This window comes from Fulmarus glacialis, unplaced genomic scaffold, assembly GCF_000690835.1.
Source record: "Fulmarus glacialis isolate BGI_N327 unplaced genomic scaffold, ASM69083v1 scaffold10352, whole genome shotgun sequence".
In the NCBI taxonomy this organism is placed as follows: Eukaryota; Metazoa; Chordata; class Aves; order Procellariiformes; family Procellariidae; genus Fulmarus; species Fulmarus glacialis.
This window is the reverse complement of record NW_009198471.1, coordinates 1-11,742: the sequence shown is the minus strand read 5'-3', so window position 1 is coordinate 11,742 and position 11,742 is coordinate 1. Positions and strand designations below refer to the sequence as shown.

General features: G+C 45.1%; 1 protein-coding gene across 1 annotated transcript in view; it reads left to right on the top strand.

Moving 5' to 3' along the window:
• Positions 1-4,974, top strand: part of LOC104073219 (MAM domain-containing glycosylphosphatidylinositol anchor protein 2) — a gene marked incomplete at both ends in the record, with an annotated part of 34,413 nt that extends 29,439 nt beyond the window's left edge. The window contains one exon of the mRNA XM_009572916.1: positions 4,681-4,974. Coding sequence (XP_009571211.1) covers positions 4,681-4,974 — 294 coding nt within the window. The remainder of the gene's footprint in view (positions 1-4,680) is intronic.
• Positions 4,975-11,742: the final 6,768 nt, after the last annotated feature.

Sequence of the window (11,742 nt, the reverse complement as noted above, 5' to 3'; positions counted from 1 at the left end):
GGGGGGGCAGAGAAATACTTTGTGGGAGCTCACTGTCTTGGGCACTGTCTGTCAAATGTGATATGTGAAAGCTGCAGCCAGGCTTCTTATTTATGGCATTGCCCATGAAATGATTTGTTTTAATAGATGGCCTTGTCCCTCCTCTCTCCTTCTCTGTTTCCAGTAATAAGAACATTAATAAATACAGTAAAACATAATAATATATTGGCTGGCTTACAATGTGACAGATACTGGTTGTGTTGCAAAATGCCACAGGAGAAGATGAGTCAGGGTATTTTAAGGTATCTTTCCATCTGGGGTACTGATACAGCCTATCTTATCAGCCTGCCTGCAGACCTTGTAGTCTATGGTCCTTATCTTGGCAGTGTGCAGTTTTTGCAGTACTGTTATCTCTCTTTTTCAGAAAGAAAACTGAGTTAAAGAGAGGGTAAATTACTTGCTCACAGTTGCACAGGACCTTTCTGGCATGCATCTTTTTTTTTTTTCCTTTTTCTTTCCCCCCCAAGATGCACGTCCTGTGCCGTTCACTCTCCTTCCTCTCAAATGCCTCCAGAAGCTACATGTGACCATGAGGAGCAGGGTGTATTCTTTCCTGCTTGCTTCCTTATATGGTTCATAGTTTGCTCTGAGAGTACAAATTTCTGAATTTCCCCTGCCTCTTGATCTGAGATGCTGTTTCTTGCAGCTGGCAGGCTCCCACAGCTGGAGCTCAGGGCTGGTGCCTTCCTGCATCCCCAGAGTGCGGCTGCATGGGAAGCAAGTCTTCACGAGCCCCCAGTTGCACTCGTACATCTCTGCCCCCCTTCCTCTCTAGGTCCACCTCATGGACACGCTGAATTTGTCTGTGTACTTCTCCCGTGATGAGCTTAGTGAAGGAGTTTCTTAAACATTGTTGGTATCTGGGGAACAGCTCCTCAATTTATTTGTATCCCATCCCTATTTCAAGTGCAGGGTTGGGTCAGTCTCCACACATGAAGCTGACTTTGCTGCCTCCTCTCTCATTTTTTGTCTCTCTTCCGTCATGCATTGCCTTCACAGGCAGCATGTGCAGAGGACCGCTCGCTGTGCCGAAGGCAAGTCTTGTTCCTGGCTCAGTGCTTGAGATGAGAAGTTACAGCCCTTGCCCCAGCCAGAAGATGGGTCATTTCTGAGGCTAAGACAGGTTGCTCTGATGGCAGTCTGGAAAGGATGGAGTCTGAAACAAGCTGCCAGCACAACATGTCCAGAAATAGGTCTACATGGACAACCACCAAAGGGAAAACTCATATCCTGGACCTATCTGGACCATGGGATTGCAAGCAGAACTGCAGATAGCACTGAAGGCTGGTACATAGCAGGTAGCAGACCTTTTCCCTCTTGATAGCAGGTATTTTGTTTGAGGGCAGTGACCCCATGGTCTTGGTCTCACTGTTCTCACGGTCAATGAATCCCTGAGACGGGAGAAGGTTATGCATCCCTGGGGCAGCTGGAGGTGCCGGAGGGGCAGGGAGCGAGAGGAGAGCTACAAGGGAGCCTGCAGCATCCGTACCGACTGGGACATGCAGATTCAAAGCAGGGAGCAGACCCACTGCCCAGAGGGGAAGGGACAAAGTAAATGTATTTTTGCTGATCCAGACAGAGCTGTGTATTATTTGAACTAAGCTGAGAAGCCACAAGCCAGGTGAGCTGGAAAAAATGTTCAGAAGGAGGCTCCTGCAGGCAGGCAGTGCACAGTGTGCTTTCAAACCTTGCTCTTTAAACTGTATTTTCCTTCTTGGAACAATACCTTTTTCCCAGTTTAGTCTGTGTTTTCATAGAGCATTGCTTTAGGAAGTGGCCGTTTAGTATCTATTTGATGTGCTCGCTTTCAGGAGAGAAGGTGGAGGGGTCCCACCACAAGCACCTGACTGATGCAGGTCCAGCACAAGTACCATGTACTTCACAGCAAAAGCCTGGGATGTAGAAATGAGGGAGAGGGAAGGGCACACGCTGGTGGAGAAACAGTCAGAATAGCTCGGAGGACCACAGAGCAGCGCTCACCTGCTCCTTCTGTCTCGTCCCTCGCCACCTTCAGCATCCTTTTCCCTCTGCATTTTTTCTCTGAGCTCTGGTAGAGCTCTGACAAGACTGCTGTCATGGCTTTGTACCACCCTGCCTTCGCTGGGGTGGACCATCTCGTGTCCTGCAGCCCTTCTTCACCAGAGGCTTTTGGGCATCTTCATGGGGTGGTTCTCCTCTGGACTCCCTCCAAGTGATCCGGATCTCCTGGGCACTGGCCTGTGCTCAGGACCTGTTATGGGACACACAGGCATAAGTGAAAAATAAGAATGTTTTATTAATGTTGAGAATGTTTTATTAAGCAGTCTTTCTCTTTTTTCTTTTTTCTTTTTCTTTTTTTTTCTTCTTTTTTTGAAGTATAAAATAATTTTTCCATTACTCTCCTGTGGAAAAAGTTATTTCCACTTTTGCATGTCCCACCAGATTCAGAAGGAGCTATTAAAGCCTTCGAAACAGCTGAAAACAGCATTTTGATACCTATGGAAGTCCCTGATTTGACTCTGATTCCTAGCAAGCTTGTCAGGTCCATAGACATGGGGTAGATCCCGGGGGAAGACTGGAACTGTTTCTCACTGGTACGAGTCCATTGTTCCTGTCTCTGGGGGCCTGAAAATAGCCTTTGATTATTTTTTCCTGCAGACAGGAGTTACGGTGCAGGCTGTATTTTGTCAGTCCTGGCATTCAAGCAGAGGAGGTGAGGGCAGGACAGTGTGGAGAGGTGATGCTCCTAGGAGGGATTGTTTTAAAACACAAAGCATCTCTCTACGTGATTCAGAACAGAAGACCCAAAAAGGCAGCCGAGTTTTCAGAAGGCACAAAAGGAAAGAGAGGATGGGCAGTGTTTAAATTGGGCTTTTCCATATCTTCACCCACCACGCGGCAGCCCACGCCCTCCCCCTAAGCAAGGGTCCGCGGCTCCGAAGGCACTATGTGTGATCTGGAGATCACGGGCAGCTTCAGAGACGGAGCTTTCATTTGTGTTGCACTGAGAGGAGTAAGAGATTGGCTATAAACGCAATATAGGTATGATGAGATGGGAATGATAATTGGACATGGCAAAACTGCTCTCGTCAGGCCGGTGGAGCTTGCAGTGCTTTTTAATTATCAAACGCTGTCTCCTAAACAACTGAGGCAGAGGGGCTGCCTCTGATGGGACCAACGGTGGAAGCTCACTGGGATGCCCGTCGTGCAAACACTGATGCCTTTGCCAGGGATGCCACGGCATTTCTGTCCTGATCAAGCACCTTGCACAGCCAGCAATGTGCGCTCGCAGCCCAGAAGGCCAACCGTATCCTGGGCTGCATCCAAAGCAGCATGGCCAGCAGGTCGAGGGAGGGGATTCTGCCCCTCTGCTCTGCTTTGGTGAGACCCCCCCCTGCAGTGCTGCATCCAGCTCTGGAGCCCTCAGCACAGGAAAGACATGGACCTGTTGGAACGGGTCCACAGAAGGGCCATGAAAATGATCAGTGGGATGGAACACCTCTCCTATGAAGAAAGGCTGAGAGAGTTGGGGTTGTTCAGCCTGGAGGAGAGAAGGCTTCGGGGAGACCTTATTGCAGCCTTTCAGTACTTAAAGGGGGCTTATGAGAAAGGTGAGGACAGACTTTTTAGCAGGGCCTGTTCTGACACGACAAGGGGAAATGGTTTTAAACTAAAAGAGGGTAGATGTAGACTAGATATAAGGGAGAATTTTTTTACGATGAGGGTGGTGAGACACTGGCACAGGTTGCCCAGAGAGGTGGTAGATGCCCCATCCCTGGGAACATTCCAGGTCAGGTTGGACGGGGCTCTGAGCAACCTGATCGAGTTGAAGATGTCCCTGCCCATGGCAGGGGGGTTGGACTAGATGGCCTTTAAAGGGCCCTTCCAACCCAAACTATTCTATGATTCTCGCTGCGGAGGACTGGTGATTCAGAGCCGAGGTTGATAATTGGGAGTGGCACTGGGGGCAATTAGAAAGTCTCTCTCTGGTAAGGCTGCGGAGAGGAGGAAGGATGGGTCCTTGGGCATCGCCAGCTCACTGTGCGGCGGTGCCAGGTATTCCTGCTCCAAGGGGCTGTCTAACTCCTGCTGGAAACAGTTGTTCACATATTCCTTCCGGATTTGTTAATGCAAATGTCTGTGAAAGAATTACGACTTTGATAAACCTCCTGTGATAGAAAGACGCCAACTGCATTTCAGTTTCAGGTCTTGAACTCTGAGCTGATTTCTGAATTGGCACAATTCTTCCTCATTGCGTGGCCATTATAAGCTGGATAAAATCAGCAGCCAGTCTGTTATAAAAAAGGGGGTTTAATGCCAAATAGTCATAAAAAGGAAAGCCATAATTTGCAGTGATAAAGTGCTAGCTGCGACCAGTGGTCCGAATGCGCTGATGTACACTGGTGTGGTGTATTGGCATGTCAGAGATGCACAGGGAGGCAAATAAGTGTCATAGCTGGGGCTGTTAAATCTTATTTTAACCACTTCAAGCAGCTGAGCACCTTGTCTCATAAATATAGTCTTCCAATATATGTAGTCACTATGCATTACTGTCTGTGTATAAATTAATTCTTCATATATAATTATGACTACACAAGCAAGAAAGCCACCTTATGTCTCTGTAATGCTAATTGTTGAACTGTCCCTTTTTCTCCTTTGAAGTCCCACCCAATTTGACTGTTCCTCAAGAAAAGTCACCCCTGGTCACCCGGGAAGGGGACACGATCGAGCTGCAGTGCCAGGTGACAGGGAAGCCCAAGCCCATCATTCTCTGGTCCCGAGCGGACAAGGAGGTCGCGATGCCGGACGGGGCGATGCAGACAGAGAGCTACGATGGGATCCTGAGGATAGTGAACGTGTCCAGGGAGATGACGGGAACCTACAGGTGCCAGACCAGCCAATACAACGGGTTTAATGTGAAACCCAGAGAAGCTTTGGTACAGCTTATTGTACAGTGTAAGTAGACCCTTATTTTCTTTCCATGTGGTTTTGCTGAGAAAAAGAAGTTGATTTATTTCTCCCCTAAATACACAGCAGCAAGAGTCTTATGGTTGTTACATTTTTGATGCTGTGTTTTTTGGCTCTGTAGTTCCCGAATCCATGATTTTAATGTAAATATAGAAGTAAAAATGACATAGGAGTCTCATTTATATTAAAAAAAAGTGTGAGGCAATCATTATTTTTCCAATGCCTAGCTTTAAATCTCTTGACACAGGAACAAGCACATGAGATAGGAGGACATATTTCTATAAATGCAGATCTGATACTGATCTCATTTGTTGGTACTGTGTAAAACAAGAAGAAAAAAATGAGAGAAAGAGCTGTTCCGTCTTAGCTGATCTGCATGCAGATCTGCCTAGTCTGCTCTGACTCTGAATGTGAACCATCAGCATCAGGAATGGGAAGGAAAATGTAAGGGAAAATCAATTATTTTGGAAATGCTCAGTGTTTATTACTGGAAAATGAAAAGTCTGGTTTGATATGGTTTATGGGAAGTAATGAGCCATTCTTTGTTGCTGTGTATCTGATAAAGATGGTCACTAAATGACTTTCATGTGTCTGCTGTATTGTTGCTACTTATTTTCACTTTTTTATAAAGTGACTTGTGCAGCCCTCATTTGTTCTGGTTTCAGATGCCCAAATATTAGGGCAGATTTGCTTTTTAACAGTGTTCTGTGCTCAGCACGACTGACCTCTTTTGGGGCCTCCAGGGATAAGATGCTGCAATATACATAGTTATTACTAATAATCAACTGATTTGTTTTTCCCAGGGTCTGTTGTATAACAAATCATTTAATACACTTGATTACATGTTGTGGTATCTGCAGCGCTTTCATCAGAGCTATTTACTGGTGTGCCGGCACAGCTTTTTATTAAAGCATGCTTCTGTCCCAGCCAGCAGTCACGCAGATTAATGACACCAAGAGAGTCAAGCCTGCTTCTCCTGGTTGTGGGTTCATCTGCATTAGGACTGGCTTCACCCACCTGCACTGATGTATCTAAAATGGGAGCAGAGGTGTCTTTGGCTCTGTCTAGAGACTGCAGAAAATAGCTGGGATCTTAGATCATCCTCCAGAGAGGTCTGTCTTTCCCTGTAGAGCATAAAATGATCATGGGGGAATTAGTGTCCTACTGATGGCAGTTTTAAAGCACATGGATTGTTGCAGGGAAGACTGGCTCCTGTAGGAATGGGCTGGACCAGTCTGCACGAGCTGCCTTAATTCAGAGCTGTGGTAGCACTGGGGAGCCCTTGCTAACACAAGAAGTTTTACTCATGTCATTATTACCAGGATCGTGGTTATTCTGATGATTTCTTTTGTGGTTATCATGACTAGGACTACTCCTGATGACACACAGCTTCTCTTTCAGATCTCCTATAACAAGCTGTCATCATTATAGGTGTTTAACTTTAGCTGCACAGAAAAGGTGATTTACAGAAGGTAAATGTCATGAAAAGGTAGATGATGAAAGACATGGAAGGGCAGAATGTAGGATATATGGACGGGGCCCCAGTCTATCCTGTAAATGGATGTACCACCAGGGAAACAGGTCATTGTCAGGGCTGATAGAGCTGGTGGTACCGTGTCCTGGGCCCTCGCAGCATGAACGGTGCGAGAGAGGAGGGGTCGATGCTGGGGAAAATGCAGAGAGCAGCAGCACAAAACCATTGCAGGGATTTTCAGTTGCTGCAGTTTATAAGGTGTATGCACAGAGGACGGATGTGGTATATTTTGGCTACCACAACTTTGCTGGGACATGTCTTTGCTATCCATTGCAAACATTAGAAACACAAGAAAAGATTGCTTGGTACGGTTGTAAATTAAAGAAAACCAGGGTTGTGAAAACTTGCTGTGATACTCCCTAGCCTGTTGCTCTTGGGACGCTGGGTTAGGACAGCAGCAGCGTGGCTCATAGAAACGGTTGACTAAGACTAGTTCCTCAGAGAGCAACAGTGATGGGTGAGAAAGGTGATAATATGCAAGATTTTCAGATAGCTTGGACTGTGTGGTGTTGCAGGCCTTGATGATCTTGAACAGCAGAGAGGAAACATGAATAATAAACTCAGTAAGAGCTGATTCGCAGAGTGCCCTGTGAATCGGCAAACAAGAACCGCTATACAAACAGTGGAGCAATGGTCCTCATGAATAAGGAGGAGGGAATTGGCTTCTTTCCCCTTTTCTGTCACTGATTTGCTGTGAGAACTAGAGAAGATTTTGTTTTCTGGCCACTTGGATCCTCCATCTTAGCCATTTAGTTTATATTCTCTTTTTGTCAGTGTACATCGTCTTTTCCATATGTCCATGCAGAGTCCAGCATAGTTGTTATAACATCCTGGTTTGGGTTGGTTGAGATGATGTGCGGATGATGGACATGTGGATGATGGAGGCTTCTGCAAGTAATTCAGTTCACGTACAAATACGTGTGTGGAAGGTGTTCCCGATGAAGCAAGACCTTCAGTGGGGAAGCTCTGGAGGTAAATCCGTTCCAGCAGTTACAAACAGTAAACCCACAAAGTAATGGCCAGGGCAAGCTGGCCGTCCCATCCCCAGTGCCAAGACTTTCTCGTCTCAATCCCTGGGAGCATTATGAGCCCAGAAGGAGCTCTGTTTCATGTGTTTTCAGGTAATAAAAGTAATTTTCAGCTTTGCTTCCTTTTCTTTTTTTTTTTTTTTTTTTGAATCCTCAGAAGCTCGATTCACTGGGGGATACTGGGATACTGGAAAGTACAAGTAGTTGGAAGCACTCTTGACGTGGCTCTGTACAACAGCTGTGATGTGTCCCACATTTTTCCCTGGAAGACTTTATTTCAAGTCTTTTGCATTCATAGAAACTCTTCTATTTATCCAGCGAGCTCTGCAATGTTTATCCTGGTCTCCATTTCAAAGCTTTTAAGCAGATACTGTTATCATCTTCAGCAGGGAGGTAATCATGCATTTCATGTTAGAAGAAGGGACAGTTGAATCTGGGTCTTGGGGAATGTTTCCCATGACGTGGATGCGGACTTCCCACCAGCTGCACTTCTTTAGGCCCTCAGCCAGTCCCTGATGGACCCAGTGGGATGACTCCCGCTGACTTCCAAAAGCTGGTGGATGCATTACTTGGATTGCTGTTATTTTACAATATTTCACTGGCAGGGAAAAAAGCTCTGTTTTTATGTATTTTTAGTGGTGCATTAGATGCAGCAGTTCACGTATTCTGAAAGAAATGAGAGACACAACTTAAATGGTTGTAATACGCAGGAGTACAACAGGTATTTACAGGAGATTTTTCTTTGATCTGTTCTTGTTTAGATTTCTACTCACTTTATTCAGATCCTAGCAAGTGACAATTTGGAGACGAATGGACAAAGCAGATATTATGTATGCGTTGATTATTTTTTCTTGTGCGAGGAAAGTACGTGTGTTCACATCGACTTCAGCATTGTTTTCTATAACTAGCATAACATTTATTCAATTGTGATAAAATAGTTCTTTTCAGTAATTTTGTAATATTTATTTTAGATGCTTCTATCAGTTATAAACAGGGAAAGATATTTGATGAAACACTTTTATTTCTATAAATAATCAATGAGTAATAACTCATTGATTTCACTTTGTACATGGTGTGTAGGTGTGTGAGCAGATGGACGTTGGTAGCTGGGTACATTCCCATTCTCTAGGGTGTCCGAAGAGTTTCTGCTTCTGGGAGTAGGACCTTCTGTCTCAGCAAAGTGGTGTATTACTGCGTTTTGCTCCACAGGGTAAATCTTTCAGTGGAACTACTGCTCTAGTCATATCCCTTTGTTCAAACTAAAGAAAAATTAAGGATAAATTCAAAGATAAAGGCATTTTCTTAATTTGACCCACTGTCAGTTCATCTGATCAGCTTTAACAGAGTTTTTCTTTTCCTCTTCTCTCTTTTCTCTCTGCCGTCCCTTTAACCCCATGCTCAGTGATCTCAGGATCCCAGACTATGAGTTCTCTAGGAAAATGACTGGTTCCTGTGCTTTGTCACAGTTTGGCCTCAAGTCGTGGTTTAAGACTTTTGATTTTTCATGTTTACCATCAATTCTAACAATTCTAATAGGAAATTGCAAAGGCATCATGGAAAACCAAAAATAAAGGAAGACTCATCTCTCTCAGCCCAGGTCTGTTGCGCAAGACGTGGTCGGTGTGCTTTTTAGTACACTTTGAGTCATGCAGTCCTTGTCACGTCCTGAAGTGATTGCTCAACAGTAAAATACAGCAAAGAAGATACTTGTTTTGAGGTCTAATTGAGTAGGCTTTGCAGAGGAATTTGACTGAAAATTGTAATCATCTGAAAGTTAGGTACCTGTGCTCCCTGCGTGGCTATGGAGAGTGAAGCATCTGCAGAAAGCAGCAGAGCCTGTCCTAAGAAAAGTGTCTGGGATGGTTTTTCTTTTTCCCAGTTCCCCATCTGTAAAATAGAGAAAACAGTTCCTGCCCTAGAGGTTTTGGAGATGGGATTCTGAGGATGCTGTAGTAATGAAAGACATGCAATATCTGATTTGATCAATAAACCTCATATCCTTTACTTACTGCTATTTTTATCCTGTGCTGTTTTCTCTTAGGTGTATTGGCACTCATCACAAGCTATGGGCTTTACTGGTTTTGATCTTTATTGTTTGGTAGCTTCTGTGAGCCCTGCTATCTTTTCTCTGAGAGATTAATTAGGATCATGGAAGTACAGCACCAGCAGCAAGAAGAGCTAAACACTTTCCATGAGATTTGGTCGCTGTTGTTACTCTACTGTCCACATCCCATGGGAGACTGGAGAAGACCTCTGGGGGAAGAACAAGACTAAAAGACCATCCTGTAAAGTGCTTGTGTTCATTTCTCACTCTTCTTTGCCTTCCCCCACAGAATAAAAGAAGGATGAAGCTAGTCATGGTGCTAGGGACAGAGCTGAGGGAGGTCTGTCATCGTAGATAAGTCATCAGCAGAGCCTGGTCTGTGAAGTCCTGCCGGCATGGGTTCCCCAGGAGCCGTGCAAGCAGAGACAGCATTTGGAGAGCAGAGATTTTCCCAGGACTCATGGATGTTGTCTTGGTGTCTCTGCCCTGGAGAGGAGCAGGCAGCACCAAATAGCCTGGTTTGCTGTGCAGCCGGCTCCTCTGTGCTGCCTTTGCAGGGACTTTCTGCCTGTTTCTTCCCCACGACTAGGCTCTTTTGAATGTGCTGTCATCTATAGTACGGTCAATGTATGAGCCCTTCAGAGAATGGCATTTATCCTTCTGTATCTTCCTTCCACAGTTTGGAGAGCTTTTTGCATGGGGAAGGCCATTTGCTGGGTCCAGGAGGATCCCTTCAGCAGGTTTAAATGACGTGAGCAGTTTACTGGGAGGGCTGGGCTAACCGTGCAAAATCAGCCTTGCAAAGCAGCGGTGCCAGCTGTCCCAAGTGTGGTTTGCTGCGTGCCTGCGAGTGGGAAAGGGATGCTGAATGGGGCAGAGGAGGCACCTATGTGACTGTTTAGAGACCTGTGCTGGCTCATGGTGACCTAAAGTGCTCGTGCAACAGCACTGTTGATATTGCTTTTTTGGTATTGCAAGACACACTGCTCGTTTCCCCCAAAGCTGGTGCTCAAAGATGAAAGATGCTGGTCCAGACGGAGCCCCAGCTCCTGATGAAGCTTGCGCCTGCCCTTGGGGACCCATCAGAAGCCCCACCGGCCATGAACCTTCCTGCCGTGAGGTCTCCAGGATGTGGCTTCCTTGCTCTGAGTTGAGAGGGTGGCATCTGAAAAGGAAGGGTTGTTCCAGACAGGTGCTCCTAAAGGTGGCTTGTCCCAGTTCACTTTCAGAAGGGCACTAAGACAGACAAGTGCAAAGTGGGAACTACGTGCGGTGACAATGTTCAGCACCTGCTCACAGCGCTGACCATTTTCTTGTCTGCAAATTCGGATAAATAAAAGTTAAAATAAATAAATAAATGCCTGCTGTTGGCAGACAGAATGCAACCCAGAAATAATTTAAATGCACCACTTTTACTGCTGGAAGAGAATGCTCGGGAAATAAAAATGCCATCAGGTACAACATAATCAAATGTTTACATCGTGTACCTTATCAAGTGATGATAGCAGGAAGGACAGAATCATTTTTCACAGTGGACATTGCTGCGTGTTGGGCTTGCGTTTTATATGCTCCAGTTTTACTTTGGTGCTACATAAAATATTGTTTATAATATAAACTGTTTTCCAAATGCATTGGTCTCCAAGTACTTGTAAAGCCTCTTAAAACATCAAAGATACTTCATGGTAACCTGGTTGGCAGAGCAGTTGGCCACATTGTGATGCTCTGAATTTTCCTTTCAGTTTGAGTTCCAGTTTATGTATGTCAGTCCTACTCAGTAATAAATTCTAAACAACTAATGAAATCACGCTGAAGGGGAACGTTCTTCAGGGATTATATTTGAAATGGAACAGAGCTAATTAGTAAGAAATATGAGGCTGAATTATGATCTCAGGTGCATCATTGCAAATCTGGAGTGTATCAGTGGGGCATAAATTAGTTGTTCGGGTTTTACATTGGCAGGAGAGTTCAGAACTGGGTCTGCTTTGCTTTGATTGTAGATGTTATTTGCAGCTGAGGATGGGAAAAAATAATCTTTTATGCTTTAGACAGACAATTTGGCAGCTCAGAAAAATTGCCATATCTATTCTGTGACTGTCTAAATATGTGCCTGATGAAATATTTATACGAAATATTTATATGTAAATATTATA